The sequence below is a fragment of the Oncorhynchus kisutch genome, linkage group LG22, assembly GCF_002021735.2.
Source record: "Oncorhynchus kisutch isolate 150728-3 linkage group LG22, Okis_V2, whole genome shotgun sequence".
NCBI lineage: Eukaryota > Metazoa > Chordata > Actinopteri > Salmoniformes > Salmonidae > Oncorhynchus > Oncorhynchus kisutch.
In genome coordinates, this window is record NC_034195.2 from 6184350 (window position 1) to 6203137 (window position 18788).

General features: G+C 44.9%; 1 protein-coding gene across 9 annotated transcripts in view; it reads right to left on the reverse strand.

Annotated features, from left to right (window-relative positions):
* myo9ab (myosin IXAb) overlaps positions 1–18788 on the reverse strand; it is a 232133-nt gene that overhangs the window by 173007 nt on the left and 40338 nt on the right. For 5 of the 9 annotated variants that reach the window (XM_031801497.1, XM_031801502.1, XM_031801501.1 and 2 more), the window contains exon 1: positions 3853–4945. The exons of 1 other annotated variant lie outside the window; for it this stretch is intronic. In XM_031801497.1, the coding sequence (XP_031657357.1) occupies positions 3853–3878 (26 nt within the window). In that variant the 5' untranslated portion in view covers positions 3879–4945. Of the gene's footprint in view, positions 1–3852; positions 4954–18788 lie in introns of those variants that run through there. 3 more of the 9 variants (XM_031801505.1, XM_031801504.1, XM_031801506.1) reach the window with 2 other exon arrangements.

Consider the following 18788-nt stretch of genomic DNA (forward strand, 5'->3'; position numbering starts at 1 on the left):
AGATGAGGAGAGATGACCACTCATATCTCTGTCCTCATCTAAGCATAGTGTTTCATTGTTCTGGCATACGTCACAATTACTCAGAAGTTATTTAAAAAATGTTGTACCCCTTTTTCTCCCCAATTTCGTGGTATCCAATTGGTAGTTACAGCCTTGTCTCATTGCTGCATCTCCTGTATGGACTCGGGAGAGGTGAAGGTCGAGAGCCGTGCGTCCTCCGAAACACGACCCAACCAAGCCGCACTGCTTCTTGACACAATGCCGCTTAACGTGGAAGCCAGCCGCACCGATGTGTCGGAGGAAACACACTACACCTGGCCTGGTGTCAGCGTGCACTGCGCCCGGCCCGTCTCTGGAGTCGCTAGTGCGCGATTGGACAAGGACATCCCTGCCGGACAAACCCTTCCCTAACGACTCTGGGCCAATTGTGCGCCGTCCCATGGGTCTCCCGGTCGCGGCCGGCTGCGACATAGCCTGGACTCGAACCCAGAATCTCTAGTGGCACAGCTAGTACTGCGATGCAGTGCCTTAGACCCGCTGCTCCACTCAGGAGGCTACTCTGAAGTTGTAAATGCTAGCTTGGATGAGTAGTGTAGTTAGGTGAGCATATAGCCTCATGCTAATTGTGATGAGATTGTGCTGTAACAAAAAAAGCCGAAGCCTGAGCGTGAAGAGAGACAAGGGGTTCTCGAAGAGAAAACTAAAGAAAAAAAATAGCCAAAGTTCAATCCTGCAGCAAAGAAAAAAAGAAGGAAAATCTGTCAATTGAGCCACACTCCTAAACTTGGCTCCTGGGTGACCTGAAATTAGATGACACTGACCCCAGCCAACCTAGCTGCCCACCCTCAGGGAGTGGGGGAACAGAAAATCATGAGACTCCACATATGACAGTAAACCACACCACTCTAGCCTGGAGACTGGAGAGAGGTTGGCCTGACCGTTCCTGCCTACAGGAGCCACAGCATGGGCGGATATTGAGACAGTCAGTCCGACGCTGGGGACTGAATAGACCCGGATACGATAAGACTGGGAGGCTGGTGGGCCTTGAGAAAAACAGGCAGCAGTCACCAGAGCCAACAGAAAGATGTCTGGACAGTAGGCAGGGTCGCGGTTGACGGATGGACCAAAAGGTCAGCGGTCAGGGTAAGGAGCCAAGGGGGCATACCAGCTCAGGCCCCGACAGGCTCCCAATGTTGATAGCACCTAGCTCACCACTGTTTGGGATTTACTCCATTTACTGTCAGGCACCTCTGTAGCCAGCTCTGTGCAGTGGAAGTGAGGTCACTCCAGCCTGGAGTGCTGGTGCCGGACAGGTGGTGGTCCAACCCAAGCCTGAGGGACAGCGAAAGCTGCGTGGTGACAAAGACCTTGTCAAGGAGATTGAAGCTTCCACCACCAAGCTTATAACACCGCTCAATAGTTAACCAATCGCTATAAGATCTGACCCGTTTTGCACTGACTCTTGACTCATCACATAATGCCATTGCTGTTTATTATCTATCCTGTTGCCTAGTCACTTTACCCCTACCTACATGTACATATCTACCTCAATTACCTCGCACCCCTGCACATCGACTATGTACCAGTACCCCGTTTATATAGCCACGTTATCATTACTCATTGTGTATTTATTCCTTGTGTAATTATTACTCTATTTTTTGTTCTTCTCTCTGCATTGTTGGAATGGGCCATAAGTAAGCACACGTCACCGTTAGTCTACACCTGTTGTTTACGAAGCATGTGACAAATAACGTTCGATTTGATTCGGAGCACGGCGCTCGCAGTTCCGACAGAGCTCAAGCCGATTACAACGACCTCACTGCTAACCCGATACAGGTACGGGGCGGGGGGGGGGGGGGGGGGGGGGGGGGGGAATACATGTTTTTTTTGTTGTCTTGTTTTGTCACAGTTCCGTCAATGTAGCTGACAGTGTGGGGTAGATAACATAGAGATAACGTTGAGCCGAAGCTCTTATGTGGATGGGGGATCCCCATTGATGTGGCTGTAGGCATGAGGGCCGTAAACCGAGAGACAAAGAAAGCTGTTAATGAAAAAAGGAGCCCATTTATCTGACAACTGACAGGGTCAGTTCACCACTAGGTCACGGGGGGGGGGGGGGGGGGGGGGGGGGGGGGTGTCTTAGCTGTTGCTCAGGTCCTGCTTTCGCAAGGAACATTGTGTGTGTGTGTGTGTGTGTGTGTGTGTGTGTGTGTGTGTGTGTGTGTGTGTGTGTGTGACAGACCGACAGAAAGAGACAGACCGACCAACAGAAAGAAAGAAATAGACAGAAAGAGAAAAAGAGAGACAGGAATCCCCAACCACACTAGGCTGTTACCAGAATGTCTGGCCAAAGAAAAATCCAGATTTCAACAAACCACCAACTGAAATTCAGAGTCATCCTGCACTTCCGCCTCTCCTTCAGTAACATCAGCAAACAGACCGTTCATTTTGTGTAGTCACCCATACAACGTCTGCATTCCACACCCTCACACATCACACTACTTTTGCGCTTAGTGAAATACACTAAAAGGTTGACATTTACATTTCCTTATTGAAATGTTTGATCAAAATCCCTGACCACAGGAGATCTCACACACACACACACACACTTCAATAATCTTCATATACTTTCACGCACTCCTAAAAAATAAAATGTGGTTTCTGATAACATGCAGACTGACATTGCCGAAAACAGATATCCTGTACTGTATTCTTCATCTAGTCTACATGACACCAAAATGATGGATTTCCAACCCAAACCTTTTCAACTCTCCTTTCAAACCCATTTTCAAGCAGGGGTTGGAACCAAAATGATTTTCTAATTGTTTTGTTCCGGACAGAACCATAAAGTTTTTCATTCCACTATTCCGATCAGCAAAAAAAAAAAAGAAAGTTTTGAACCGGTTTGAACCCCAAAAGAGTAATGGTTTAAATTGTTCCTTTCTGCTCCTTTTTAAACCTCAGAAATAATTTATTTTTTTACATTTAGCATTAACATTCAATTACTTCACCAATTAGAGTGGATAGAGAAGTTTGCAAGCTATAGTTGTTAACATGCATTGGACAGACAAGTGTAGGGCACGAGATGCGACTGGAATTTTGCGAGAGAGAGTGAAGGAAGCTTGGCATCTTGTGATGACATGCATTATCGGAATTAGGCCCACAGAATTATACCTACGGAGGAGCGCCTTCTAAGAAGGAACATTGAATGTCTCAACTTCAGAGACTTGGCTTAATATTGGACCAGAGCTCGTTAGCTAGCTAGCTAACAAGCGCGTGTGTGCAGAGCGACACCAGAATGAAAATAAAAACACGTCTTACCTTTTTGTAGTTAATAAATCCAATGTGAAACGTGACAACTATAGTAACCTTAACTAGCATTGAAAAAATGAATCCATTCTTCTCTAAATAAAAATCCCTCTCCCTAATTTCACGCATGCACAGGAAAAGAGTTTAGCTGGCAGGCAGACTGTCATAAGTGACAGAGTGAGGGCTTTGCATAGGCGTGCATTGTTGCATTTTTTTGTGGCTCCCCAAAAATATATCCCAGAACCCAAAAGAACATTATTAACTGGTTGCCATGCCTTCAAAATAACGGTTCTGTTCCGGAACACTATAGATCACTGTCGTTCCCGGTTCTCATTCTGTTCCTCGAAGAATGACGTTCTTTTCCAGTTTTGTTCCCTGAACCGGTTCCAACCCAGGTTTTCAAAGAAGAACAAAGTCCTATAGCCCTTGCAAACTGCTACACTTGTCCCTTGAGTGAGGTCATACAGTACTTATCAAGATAAATCATCAAAATGATTTGGCCTTGTGATAGGCAGCAATAGACAAAGTTCCAGCTCCACTTACCCTTTGACCTGCAGGGTAACAGGCATGAGCCAACAAGAGGAACGTGAACCCTGCAGTTACAACCAAACCACACAGCTCAACAAGGCAAATCCTGACGGAGTTCCACGGAAAATCGTCTCAGAGAGCAGTCTGACGTTGGTTGGGAATGAGAGCGTACTAGAATACAGCAGTGATGATATCAGCCTCAGACATTGTCGGGAGTGTGTTGGGAGTTTACGGGAAGATGACGTTCGGTTGTGCAGTTTACGGAGGTCTTTAGAGGTTAAAAAGGCCTTCAAAAGACTTAGGCTTCCAGGGAATGTCCGATGGGGATGTGAGCAGGAGAGAATTCCTGAATCCATCAGACTAGCACAGTTCACAGGAACTACTGCACACACACACACACACACACATCTTCCAGGAATTCCGTGCGCGAGGAAAGAGTGCAGAGTCATTCAGAGTAGGAGAGTGTGTTTGAAGTATGCATGTACATGCGTGTCATCTCCAAAGGAAGGACAAAGTCAAAGATTCCGTAGCCAATCTTGCTTCGTTCAGAATGTCCGCAGTGACTAGAGATCCACAGAGGATGGTCAATGAAGTGACCTTGCATTGAATCTTCAACAAACACTCCTTTGACGCAGCTCTCGACCAAGGAACTCAATACAATAACTCCAATTTTAGTATGAGAGGAGTCAACATCCTTAACCAACTCCAGTCCAATGTAGATTTGTAGAATGACAAAAATCCAGAAGCACAGATTGTGTACAAATGAGAGATTGCTTCAACAACAACAAAAACACAAAAAAAAAGAGAGATCCTCACTGGTCAAAATCAGACCGCCATGAGGACATACTCATCTGCAAAACAGACACGCAGCCTTTTTCCCCCCACGTCCCTCCTGCACTCCTTTTCTCTCCCTCTTTCCTTCTCTCTCTACCTCAGCCCTCTGTCCAGGGAATGACAGGGAAGTGAGCGTTTGTGTGGGGGGTTTGGCAGCAGAGCTGGAGGGAAAGGGGGAGGAGAGGAGAGGGGGAGGGGATGAGAGGGAGGGAGATCTGTTGTTTCCTGAAATCTGATCGCAGCCAGAGAGAGAGAGTGAGGGAGAAGCGTGGTGTGACTAGGAGGAAAGTGAGAGAGAGAAAGAGAGAGAGAGGGACATGGAGGAGAGATATTATCAAAGACTGAGGGTGGGTAAGACAGGGGGAACGACGGAAATTGTGTGGCACGTGTGTGTGTGTGTGTGTGTGTGTGTGTGTGTGTGTGTGTGTGTGGCCGTCTGCTTGTGCTCTTGCAAGAGCAAAGAAATGTGCACACGCGCGTTTGTGTGCACGCTCGTGCGCGCGTGTCTGCACACACGCACACTGAGCCCCAGCCCAGTCGGGTCGATAGATCTTGGGGAGTGAGTGTGTGACAAAGACATGGTGCAGAGCAACAGAGCAGCCTCCCTTCTGTGCTGCTACAGTACCACACTCCCCAGGGGATATGACATCACCCTGGCCCAGTCTGGCCTCAGCCCTGGCTGTGCGGCTCACTGGCTGACACAGGGTCCCCCCCCCCACACCCCCCCCACTCCCTCCCTCTCAACCACAAGACCCACACCGCCACGCCTTAAAGATGAAATCCTTAACGTTGCCACGACAACAAAAAGTTACTGCAAGCAGCGAACACAGATTTCGCCTCCCCCCACTCCACATCATTGCCGGCGTAACAGAACAGCAGAATAGGTACCGCAATTGTTTTTAGCCCACAAAAACGACAACAAAAACATGCTGGGGGCGGAGAGTGGCGCCGTTTCCCTTATGGAAAGCCCACTGATGTATTGCATGGATTTAAACCCCCCCCCCCCCTCTCCTCATCCTCCCAGTATCAGAGACTGTCTCTGTTTCTAAGGCCCAACACAGAAGCTCTCTTTCCTTCTCTGACCTCCATCCCTCGCTCTCTCTCTCTCGTGGTCTCATATCAGACCGCAAGCCAATCTTTCTCCATCTCTAGACTTGGTTCTCGTTTCTTGTCCCGTCAACCCTTAGCTTTGTTTACTCTCCAGTCTAGTCCTCCCCCTACTTATAGTGGTGGAGAGAATACAGTAACTCCCAACATGGGTCATGTGTACAATTACTTTAAATAGATTAAAACAGACCGTTTGGTTCTCTGACGACCATAGCCTGTGGAAAAGTGAAATGACAGTAATGATTAAAGGTCATTCCGTTTGATGTCAATCACTTTTTGACCACACCCCTTTTGATTTGAACAAAACATTTCATACATATTTGCCCGTGGTATAAGTGGTCAGAAAGTCACTTTTTGGAGCTGAATGCCAAGAATATTTAGGAGGCAGCGGTGCTCCAAGTTGACCCATTTTTATGCCCCCACCCTATTATAAAGACATACACTACATGGCCAAAAGGATGTGGACACCCCATGACTTTTGAATGAGATGTTTGACGAGAAGGTGTCCACATACTTGTAGTCATGTAGTGCTACATGATCAAAAGGTATGTGGACACCTGTTCATCGAACATCTCACTCTAAATTCATGGGCGTTCATATGGAGTTTGTCACCCTCTTTGCTGCTATAACCTCCATTCTTCTGGGAAGGCTTTCAACTAGATGTTGGAACATTGCTGCAGGGACTTGCTTCCGCTCAGCCACTAGAGCATTAGTGAGGTCAGGCACTGATGTTTGACAAATTAGGCATGGCTCGCAGTCTGTGTTCCAATTCATCACAAAGGTGTTCGATGGTGTTGAGGTCAGGGCTCTGTGCAGGCCAGCTCGACAAACCATTTCTCTATGGACCTCCCTTTGTGCATGGGTGCATTGTCATGCTGAAACAGGAAAGGTCCTTCCCCAAACTGTTGCCACAAAGTTGGAAGCACAGAATCATCTAGAATGTCATTGTATGCTGTAGCGTTAAGATTTCCCTTCACTGGAACTAAGGGGCCTAGCCCGAACCATGAAAAACTCAGACCATTATTCCTCCTCCACCAAACTTTACAGTTGGCACTATGCATTTGGACAGGTAGCATTCTCCTGGCATCTGCCAAACCCAGATTTGTCCGTCGGACTGCCAGATGGTGAAGTGTGATTCAAAGAATGCGTTTCCACTGCTCCAGAGTCCAATTGCGGCGAGCTGTACACCACTCCAGCTGACGCTTGGCATCGCACATGGTGATCTTAGGCTTGTATGCAGCTGCTCGGCCATGGAAACCCATTTCATGAAGCTCCCGACTAACAGTTTTTGTGCTGACGTTGCTTCCAGAGGTAGTTAAGAACTCGGTCGTGAGTGTTGCAACCGAGGACAGATGATTTTGATGCGCTACGCACTTAAAACTTCACGGCTGAGCCGTTATTGCTCTTAGATGTTTCCATCACACAATAACAGCACTTACAGCTGACCAGGGCAGCTCTAGCAGGGCAGAAATTTGACTCACTGACTTGTTGGACATCCTATGACGGTGCCACGTTGAAAGTCACTGAGCTCTTCAGTAAGGCCATTCTATTCCTATGGAGATTGCGTGGCTGTGTGTGCTCGATTTTATACACCGGTCAGCAATGGGGATGGCTGAAATAGCCAAATCCACTCATTTGTATATATAGTGTGTGAAAACATTAACATCTGACATGGATTATCTATGGAATTGTGCAGCCTGCCAAAATAACTAAGGTATTTTCTTATTTGAAAAATTATTAAAAACACCAACATCTGTTTTATCTTTTTAAGAAACTCACCTATCAGCAGTAGAAAGTGAAAGGTTTGGGCGAGCTTGGGATGGATAGGCCTGCTCCTCCGCCTAGTCCTCAAGATCCAGAGGGGTATCAATTATCATTGATAAAAGAAAAGTCCCATTGAAGTCTACAGAAATTACTACAGACCCAAATTGTATTTTTAAAAATGGTAAAAAGACACCTGGCACAGGAAAAAAAAAAAACTTTACAGATTTTTTTACTGCCCAAATGAAGATGACCCAAAGTTCATTAATGACCTTACACTATCTGAATGTAACAGGAATATTATATGAGGCGGGGTGATTTTAACCGTGTGCGGGATGCAATTTTAGACAAGTCAACAACTATGTCCTCTTCCTAACATGTCGAAGGCATTAAACCACAACATCAAAAGAGATTGGTCTATGTGAACTGTGGAGATAAACATCCAGCTGAAAGAGGATGTGCCTATTACTATCACATCCATAACTCATATTCAAGAATGGACTTTTCTATTGTAAAATGTTCTTTGATTGACCATTTCTGAATGTATATATTCCTAGAATAATTACGGACCATAGCCATTTGTCCTTTATGTTTAAGTTCAAAGATCTTATGCCAATACCAAAAACATGGTGATTCAACACAATGTTACTTGGTGAGATATATGAGGGAACACTCCTTATTTAAAAAGTATCTGTGAGCAACAGATGCATATCTGTATTCCCAGTCATGTGAAAGCCATAGATCAGGGCCTAATGAATGTATTAAATTGACTGGTTTCCTTATATGAACTGTAATCATCGACATTGTAGCATATTTTTATATTTTTGTTCAGTACATTTCAGAATGTATTTTTACAATACATATACATTTTCTGATGCAATGTGATATACTGTATACATTTAAGCAAGAAGGCACGAGGGGTGTGGTATATATGGCCAATATTTCACGGCTAAGGGCTGTTCTTGGGCAAGACGCAACGCGGAGTTGGCCATATACCACAACCCCCCAATGTGCCTTATTGCTATTACAAACTGGTTACCAACGTAATTAGAGCAGTACAAATAAATGGTTTTGTCATACCCGTGGTATACGGTCTGATATACCACAGCTGTCAGCCAATCAGTATTCAGATAAGTAATATTAGGTTGGAATGTATTTAAAACGCATTTAATAAAAAAAACTACGCTTTACTCTTCCCTGCCTCCACTTCTTCCCTCTGACGTCCCTCTGTGCCCAGACAAGCCAACTCTGCCTGGGTGGAATTGACGGATCGATAAGTGCAGTAGAGTGCAGTGAAGTGAGCCATTATTGATCGGCGCTTACGAGAAGAAAATAAAAAAAATGTAATCCTCAGGGAGGGGGGATATTTGATATCAGAGCTCTCCCTGAGCCCCAGTCTGACTGACGGAGCCGTTCTGATGTAGCCTGAGAACACGTCCCATCACAGGTCTCAGATCAGCCCTCTCCCTGAGGCTCAGTCTGACTGACGGAGCCGTTCTGATGTAGCCTGAGAACACGTCCCATCACAGGTCTCAGATCAGCACTCTCCCTGAGGCTCAGTCTGACTGACGGAGCCGTTCTGATGTAGCCTGAGAACACGTCCCATCACAGGTCTCAGATCAGCACTCTCCCTGAGGCTCAGTCTGACTGACGGAGCCGTTCTGATGTAGCCTGAGAACACGTCCCATCACAGGTCTCAGATCAGCACTCTCCCTGAGGCTCAGTCTGACTGACGGAGCCGTTCTGATGTAGCCTGAGAACATGTCCCATCACAGGTCTCAGATCAGCCCTCTCCCTGAGGCTCAGTCTGACTGACGGAGCCGTTCTGATGTAGCCTGAGAACACGTCCCATCACAGGTCTCAGATCAGCCCTCTCCCTGAGGCTCAGTCTGACGGAGCTGTAGTATACGTACAGAAACACCACTTGTGCACCGTAAGCAAAATAAGCAGAACACGAATGGGAATAAACTCACAACCCAGATCTTTCAATAATCTCTGGTTCACCATCTATTGTATTTAACCTTGATTTAACCAGGAGAGTCAGTGAAGAACAAATTGTTACTTACAAATGACACACCTACCGCCGGCCGAACCCAGATGACGCTGGGCCAATTGTGCACCGCCCTATGGGACTCCCAATCACGGCCGGTTGTGATACAGCCCGGATTCGAACCAGGGTCTGTAGGGACGCCTCTAGCACTGAGTGCCTTAGACCGCTCGTGACGCTCATAATGAATCTTCGACATCTGCAGAGAAAAACTCAACGCAGTTTCTGCATTTCAACTCAGGCCATCGGCGGTAGGTGAGAAAGGAAATGTTTCACTAAAGCTGCCAGTACAGAACATTGGATCAACCTGCGGCCAGGAAGGTGGAAGGAAAAGGAGGAAACCATCAGCCACATGGTTCAGGACCAAAGGCAAAAAAAGGTGCAAGTTTCCCACCGTTCTTCGATTCCGTTTATTATGAATAAGCTAAGCGAAACCATCATTGCATTTAACGAGGTGGATTTTGTGTGTTCTAATCGAGGCGTGACGGCCTTTCACGCCCCCTACGCCATCAGATGAAAACCCAGCTGGGACAGAGGCAAGGACACGTCGGCTCCCCCACCCACGGTCAGCCAAGCCAACAGAAACACCAGCGTGTTTTAAAAAGGTAACTTTACTGTAACTTCTCCACCCAAACACGAGAGGAACTTGCCACTACATTGGGTCAGTGACGTGGGGTGAACTTCCGGGTTCCAGAGAAGCTACTGCGTAACGCTACGAAGAAATGCAACAACGTAGCATAGGTTGATGCCGTTATTAAGGCACAGTTACGATAAAACAAAACAATCCTGTAAAAACAGTCATTTCAACAAAATGGCAAGACACGTCGCCGGCATTGAGACAATTATATTTCTCCATCAGTTTCCTGTTTGTAAAACATGTGTCCGCTATGGTATCATTCCCTGATTTTGGTCCCATACTCAGCCTATAATCAATAGGCTGAGTATGGGACCCCATTTGTTGAGTTTTGACCCAATGCAGCCCCGAGCTGAGAAATACTTTTGGATGGACAGCTGCTCATACACAAACTGTATGCTAGAATTAATGACCAGGCCATTTGGAGAGTTCAAAAGGAAGCAATAATAACAGACACCTCACAGTGTTGGACAGAGCAGAATCAAACATGTCCCGACCGGCAGGAGTGTGTGGTGTGTGTGTGTGTGTGTGTGTGGTGTCGGGGCTAGTTACTTGACATTGGCTCTGCGGATAGTGTTGAAACACTAGTTACTTGACATTGGCTCTGCGGATAGTAACATAGCTTGAGAAGGACGGAGTTCTGAATGTCGACCCGTGAAAACATCACTCACAGGTGCACTACATAAATAGTAGACAGCACTTCAGACAATGGACCCTCCATTCTCTTCGAAGGTTGACTATGCTGGTCTCTGCAGACAGAATAGTTCCACATCAACCAACCTTCCTTGGTTATGGATGGACAAAAGCAGGTCAGCATCTGAACTAATGCCTGTGAGTGGAAAAGCAGGTTTGACTTTTGTCCTATAGTCTTGTCACTGAGATGAAGTCATTGGCTCTGGGAAGAAAAGGCCATTTCTGCAAATACGGCTAGAGCGCCTCAATAAACAGTGGTCTCAAACAACATTGGGCACTGTACAGAGGAAAAACAAGCAAAACAACCACCCTGTCCACAAGAATTACCCGCAGTGTGCCCTTCCAAAGCATGGAATTTGACAGTCAGCAGAGGGATGTGAAATTACGTGTTTGTCCCCACATTTCGGGCAGTTTAACTGCAGAGCGAACACGCAACGAAATCTGAAGTGACATCCGCTCAGATCAGGGTTTGCGTTAGGAAAATGTGGCGCCAGACAACGTGACCAAAAAGATTTAATTGACCAGCCATTTGAGAAATGTCATGACGCATCATAACAGAAGTGACATTTCTATTATGGCAACGCATCTTAACAGAAGTGACATTTCTATTATGGAAACGCATCTTAACAGAAGTGACATTATGGAAACGCATCTTAACAGAAGTGACATTTCTATTATGGAAACGTATCTTAACAGAAGTGACATTTCTATTATGGCAACGCATCTTAACAGAAGTGACATTTGTATTATGGCAACGCATCTTAACAGAAGTGACATTTGTATTATGGCAACGCATCTTAACAGAAGTGACATTTGTATTATGGCAACGCATCTTAACAGAAGTGACATTTGTATTATGGCAATGCATCTTAACAGAAGTGACATTTGTATTATGGCAATGCATCTTAACAGAAGTGACATTTGTATTATGGCAACGCATCTTAACAGAAGTGACATTTGTATTATGGCAACGCATCTTAACAGAAGTGACATTTGTATTATGGCAACGCATCTTAACAGAAGTGACATTTGTATTATGGCAATGCATCTTAACAGAAGTGACATTTGTATTATGGCAACGCATCTTAACAGAAGTGACATTTGTATTATGGCAATGCATCTTAACAGAAGTGACATTTCTATTATGGCAACGCATCTTAACAGAAGTGACATTTCTATTATGGAAACGCATCTTAACAGAAGTGACATTTCTATTATGGCAACGCATCTTAACAGAAGTGACATTTCTATTATGGCAACGCATCTTAACAGAAGTGACATTTCTATTATGGCAACGCATCTTAACAGAAGTGACATTTCTATTATGGCAACGCATCTTAACAGAAGTGACATTTCTATTATGGCAACGCATCTTAACAGAAGTGACATTTGTATTATGGCAACGCATCTTAACAGAAGTGACATTTGTATTATGGCAACGCATCTTAACAGAAGTGACATTTGTATTATGGCAACGCATCTTAACAGAAGTGACATTTGTATTATGGCAACGCATCTTAACAGAAGTGACATTTGTATTATGGCAACGCATCTTAACAGAAGTGACATTTGTATTATGGCAACGCATCTTAACAGAAGTGACATTTCTATTATGGCAACGCATCTTAACAGAAGTGACATTTGTATTATGGCAACGCATCTTAACAGAACATTCAACTCTTGTAATGAAGCAGCCAACAAAACTTTTTTTTTTACTTAAAAAAAAAAACATTTGCTAAAATATAATTCCCGGGGAAACACCAGTCTAAACAGCGCACCTGATAGCAGGTGACAGAGATGAACATCTCTAATTGCTAATATGACCAGGACTGTTCCTTTGGCTTCTGGACAACGAAAGAAAGTTGATATGAAAACCAATAGAACAGGAGAGAAATCGCATAGCAGTGGGTCCAATAGGGAACGTAACAGGAAATACAAATTGGACAAAATTGTGTAAATTACTCCCGTCTATACATACGGCACCAGTCAAAAGTGTGTGGGCTTTGTCTTACGCTTCAGACTCCATGGGAGGAAGGACATAAGGGTGGACGTCACAGAAGGAAGGAAAGCGAGTCAGTATGCAGCAGGATATATGCGAAAGCTCATGCCACTGCCTTGACGAGAAGCGATAGACAGCGAAGAGCAGGCCAAGGCCATCTTTGGTTGATTTGAATCACGACGCGAGGCAGGGCAACAATGGGTTTTCAAGTACGGCTTTTCAGACGAGAGGGGGGGGGGAAATGTAACACTATTTTTTCTCTGTGGTCATCAAAAGGTGGAGTGAAGAGGGTTCGAGGGGTATCGGACCATGCCCCTCTTACACTGCAATGGACCCCCGAGGACATTCCACTTAGCAAAACCTCTTGCACAAGAGAAACATCCATTGTTGCCCCATGAGCCACTGCACACACCAACTGATCCAACCGTTTGACGCATACAAATTACACTCTACTTACAGACGCATTTCCATTGGCTGTGTTATGTACGGCGGGAGCACTGCATCTAGCAAACGCAAACCAAGTCCAAAGTCACGACTTGTTGTCCAGCCTTCCCATGAGGGTGGGGCCAGTGGTTTGTGTTTGTAAAAAGGGGGGAGCCTCAAAAAGCTGAGATTATCTGGCAGAAATATGAGGGACGGGGCGTCAGGGCTCCAACAGGCCCTGTTTATGGCCTTGTAAACATGGGGTAAATATCCAGGCCTTGACCTCTCTACGCACCAAAAGATCCCAGTGCGCAGGGTGACACCGCTGACTCCTTCGGCTTTGGGCTCGTTCATTATACACAAAGGATTTTACAGGACGTTACAGGATGGAAACGCTAGGTTTTAGAAGTTGTTGACAGGTCAGGGTATGATTCACTTTTGGGAGATAAAAAAAAAAAAAAGGCATCCCATTCAGGTCTGGATTGTTTTTCTGTAGCTGATCCTACATGAGACAGTGCTGCATTTGAGATTTGGGTCTGGGCTCGTATCCACAAAAGCATCGCAGAAAAGGTCCTAAAGTAGGAGTGAAATGTCTCTTCTCAACACTTATGAGCAATTTTCTACTCTTAGACGCTTTGTGGAAATGGGCCCAGGTCTAGTCTGGCCTATTAACTCAGTTCCATATCTCTAATACACACCCAAAATGTACAGACACAAAGAACACAGTGTGTTAAGGAAATATCTCCAAAGTCATTGTGTACTAAGGCTCCACTATTCCCTTTTGGTCACCTTCCCATATCCCCCAGAACAATAACTCCGGTAGGGGAAGAGGAAGATCGATTCAGAGCCCTTCTCTTTCTAGTACAGCGTGACACAGTCAACCTCTCTCACTCACTTTCACTGAATGGTCACGCATAGCACCACAGGGACACATTTGGCTCATCTGGCCTTTCCTGCGGTAGGGAGTAGAGTTTTGGTGGTATCCAGCTTTTCATATCATCATACCGTCCTTCTCTCACACAGGGATTTACGGTATTACCGGGCTTAGTACAATAGTGGGCATAAAAATAAAAAAAATTCATTGTGCGTCTATTACCAGAATGTTAATAAAATTAGCGAATTTCCATGGTGGCTGCAAGATATATGCTAATGAGCGCAAACGAAAATATACAAAATTGCAAACACAGGCAAAACAGCTGATAAAATTATACATCTATGGGTAGGAGCTACCGAATGTCATTTTTTGGCTAGTGTGGACATTTCCAAATGAATGTGAACGACAGACATTGTGCAAACGAACAAGTTTTGACAGTCCTCTCCAGCAGCATGTCTACACGCTGCGTCTGTGTGGAGTCTGGAGTCGCTTGGGCAATGGGCTTCCCTGCTCCGAGAAGAGGGGGGAGGAGCAGACAGGAGAACGGAGAGGAGAAAAAACCTGAAGGAAAATCAAGATCGCTTTCTGCCGTGTTTGAGAAGTCAAAGCTAACACAATGTGATGCCCCGTCACCTTATTAATTCAGCCACTTACGTAGATAGCAAGTTAAACTTAGGGGCCGTGTGAATGCAGAATTCTGCATTTTGTAAACCTAGATCTAAAAAGGCTTCTTACTGTAATTTCTGCTCAGCATAAGACTCATCTTGTACTGCAGTTGCACTTCTAAACTTGGATGAGAATTCCCTAAGCGGACATTCTATCAGCAGACAGCACTTTGTCTTGTGTTGCTACAGTACTTTTCTCAGTGTACAAAGCCTATTTTTTTGTCACGTAAAACACAAGACTTAACTTTTAACAAAACATTAGGAAATGTAGCTGGCTACATTCTTTCTATGATAGGCCTGAACATTAGAAGTGTGACTGCCATGCATCGTTTGTTGCAATAATGAAATTGCTTTTGGGCGCCCGAGTGGCGCAGCGGTCCAAGGCACGGCATCTCAGTGCTAGATGCGTCACTGCAGACATCCTGGTTCGATTCCCGGGCTGTATCACAACCGTAATTGGGAGTCCCATAGGGCGGCGCACAATTGGCCCAGCATCGTCCGGGTCTGACCGTCGTGGTAAATAAGAATTTGTTCTTAACTGACTTGCTAAGTTAAATAAAGGTTAAATAAAAATGAAGCATCTTTACGTGGCTGCCGGCCAAAATAGTGTTGCACTTCCGTTTTCACCTGATGAAAGTGAAGCTATTTTCTGCCGATTGTGTTGTATTTTCTGTAAAGGAAAACTAGCTAGCTACACTCCCCCGATCACTTCATTGAAGAAGAAAAAAACAACATTACTTTCAATATAAAACAAGTCAAAACACAACTGGACTCATTTGCTCCCCGCTTTCTCCCGTTGTGCCATTTACAAACACTTGGCTGGCTCAACTGTTCCCGGGGAACTAAGGTAAGCTTCGTAACGTAAAATAATTGTGGTGAAATGAAGAACGCGATCTGCTTCATCTCCTAATGCATGGCACGAGTTGACTGCAGGCATTTACTTAAAAAGTAGCTGCAAATATACAAATGTATTGGAAAAACTTCAAAAGAAAGTGTCGCCGGTATTGAAACCCCATCCCATTTCCAAATACCCCGGTATACAGTACTAGCCAGGTCTATGAATGGATCCCCCAGCAAGATCATATCCACTCTTTACTTCACTTTTCCATCTTCCTCTTCTTGCTCTCATACTCAGACTTCTCTGACCTACGGTGACTTTCATTTGATTATCAATGACATTTATTTAGTCCTTTTCAACAGCTGTCACATAGTGCTGTACAGTAACCCGGCCTAGACCACTAAGAGCTTTTCTAAGGTCATGTACAGTACAAGTGAAGCATCAGATATCTGAGCCTCTGAAACCAGAGAGCTCTGTCTGAACATACAATATAACCTCCCATCGCCAGGCAGCCTTTGCAGAGGAGACAGTCTGTTTTGTTGTTTCCTTTCTTCCTGTGCCACAGCGAGGTCAACAGAGGTAGCGAGGAGACAGGGAGAGAAACCCGCACTGGAGAGTGCCGATACTGAACGCAGCAGCACTGCAATGCCAGGTAATGATGGGGCCCTGTGGGTTGCTGCGTTGCGCAACCTCCCCATTATGGTGTGGTAACGTCCGCTCCAGAAGAGCCTGACTGTCTATTGGAAAGAGGAACAGAGGAATAGGGCCCCATTTCAAACGTCAAAGAAGCGCTACATCAAACTGCTCGTTTTGAGAAGCGTTGGCTTCTAATCACACCGCTGGAGTCAATCTGGCGATTCCGTACCAGTGTAGCCGGAATTTATTTTTAGGGCTATGTCAGATTGTTCTGGCAATTTTAACATGGAAACTTCATTGGGAGCGAAGGATGTTTCACATGCTTTTTACATTTTTAAATCATGGTGAAAGTGGCCATTTTAGGCCCTTTTTTGAGCTGTACATGCCTCCTGTAAGACCCTATGATCTGTGAATCGTACATGAAAACAGACATCTTGGTGACATTATCCTCCTTACAGTGTGCTCTAAAGTATGTAGTAGGTCTTGATGCTGAAATTAATGAGTGTGTACCTTTTATTCAACACAATTTATTCATATCTTAAAAACAACCCTTTTTGATTTAGTTCATTTTATGACATATTGTTTGGAACAATATACTCTACAAGTACGTACCATTTCCAGAGTGGGCTCTGCTCATTCTGAAGTTACGATACATGTCATGAGCACCAGCAACACAGTGAATGGTTAAATGTATTAAAAAGCGAACTCCCTCTACTGGTGGCTTGCTAAATGTGTAATCCTAAAGGAGAACCAATCTGATTGGTTAATGACTGTTAAATGTACATTTCTATGCATAAACTGGGTCATATCATTTAAAAAAGTACCAGAGCCCCCTCTGGAAATTTGAAGTGTTTGAAGAGTATAACGCCAAACAATACGTGTAAAAAAAAAAATAAGCAAATGCCAAAAAGGCTAGTTTTGCAAGAATAATCTCACACCAAAAATATGTTTTCGGACTACGCTGACAAATAGGAATATTCCCCGTTATTGCATGTCAAATTGTATGCGCCGTAGAGGAACGTAAGAGATTAATTCGCCTAACTCAAAACAAAAACGCCACACTGACGACTCCCAAGTCTATCAAGTGGGTTCATAGACTTCGGCCGCATCGGAGGGCCAAAAACAAAACGCTTGACTGCGTCCATAGCCTCTAGCTGTAGACATGACTGTCTCATGTTCTGCATTAGTGTGTTAGATATGCACAATGTTTGACTGTGCGGCAGTCTGGGCCGTATATCTGTAGAACTGCGACACTGGGGCTCTCAACAAAAAGGGCCATTGTGGTGTGCCTGCGCCGCTGGGGTCCCCCACAGCAAGAATGAATGCACTCCCACTGTTCAATGAGCACATTGTTCAGCTGGATTGAGTAACGTTGCAGTTCTGAACATTTCGTTGTAGCTGGACTGCCCCCCCCCCCCCCCCTCTGCTACTTTCTCTCTTTCACTTCCTCACTCCCTCTCACTTGTCCAAGCCAACAGTGGGATGATCTAGTTCTCTTAGGGAAATGGAGGTTGGCTTCCAGAAAATTCCAACATGGTATGATGAGCGTGACTGAGTTTTAGACACGTTTGGAGCGTTCAGTAGGCCTGTGAGCGATCAGACAGCAAAAAGAGGAGCAGAAACCAGCAAGTCTACATCAAACGGAAGATCGAATCAGATCGATAGATTATAAACCATAATGCTGTCAGATAACCCAGAGTGGTTGAGGTTCAGGGTCAGAGGAGAACAGTCAGCGGGGGTGAATCTGGAGCAAATAACTCTCCACACATTGTTATGTTCTCTTCTCTCAGCCAAGTGATTCTGTTATTAGATGAACACCTCCAGTATTGAGCAGTTTACCACACCCCATCATTGTAAGATGGTTAGAGTGCTCACAAGAACCAGTGTAGAATACCCTGTTATCATCTTACCCTGGAAGCTAGGGGCCTGGACAAATAGGTCTGCTGCTGTGTGGGGGAATGCAGATGTGTGGATAAAAAAAAATACATCAACAATATACAGTACCAGTCAAAAGTTTGGACAGACCTACTCAATCAAGGGTTTTTCGTTATTTTTACTATTTTCTACATTGTAGAATAATACTGAATACATCAAAACTATGAAATAACACATGGAATCATGTAGTAACCAAAAAGGTGTTAAATATATTTTAGATTCTTCAAAGTAGCCACCATTTGCCTTGATGAGAGCTTTGCACACTCTTGGCATTCTCTCAACCAGCTTCACCAGGAATGCTTTTCCAACAGTCTTGAAGGAATTCCCACATATGCTGGGCACTTGATGGGAGCTTTTCCTTCACTCTTTACAAACCATCTCAGTTGGGTTGAGGTCAAGTGATTGTGGAGGCCAGGTCATTTGATGCAGCACTCCATCACTCTCCTTCGTCAAATAGCCCTTACACAGCCTGGAGGTGTGTTGGGTGTCCTGTTGAAAACAAATG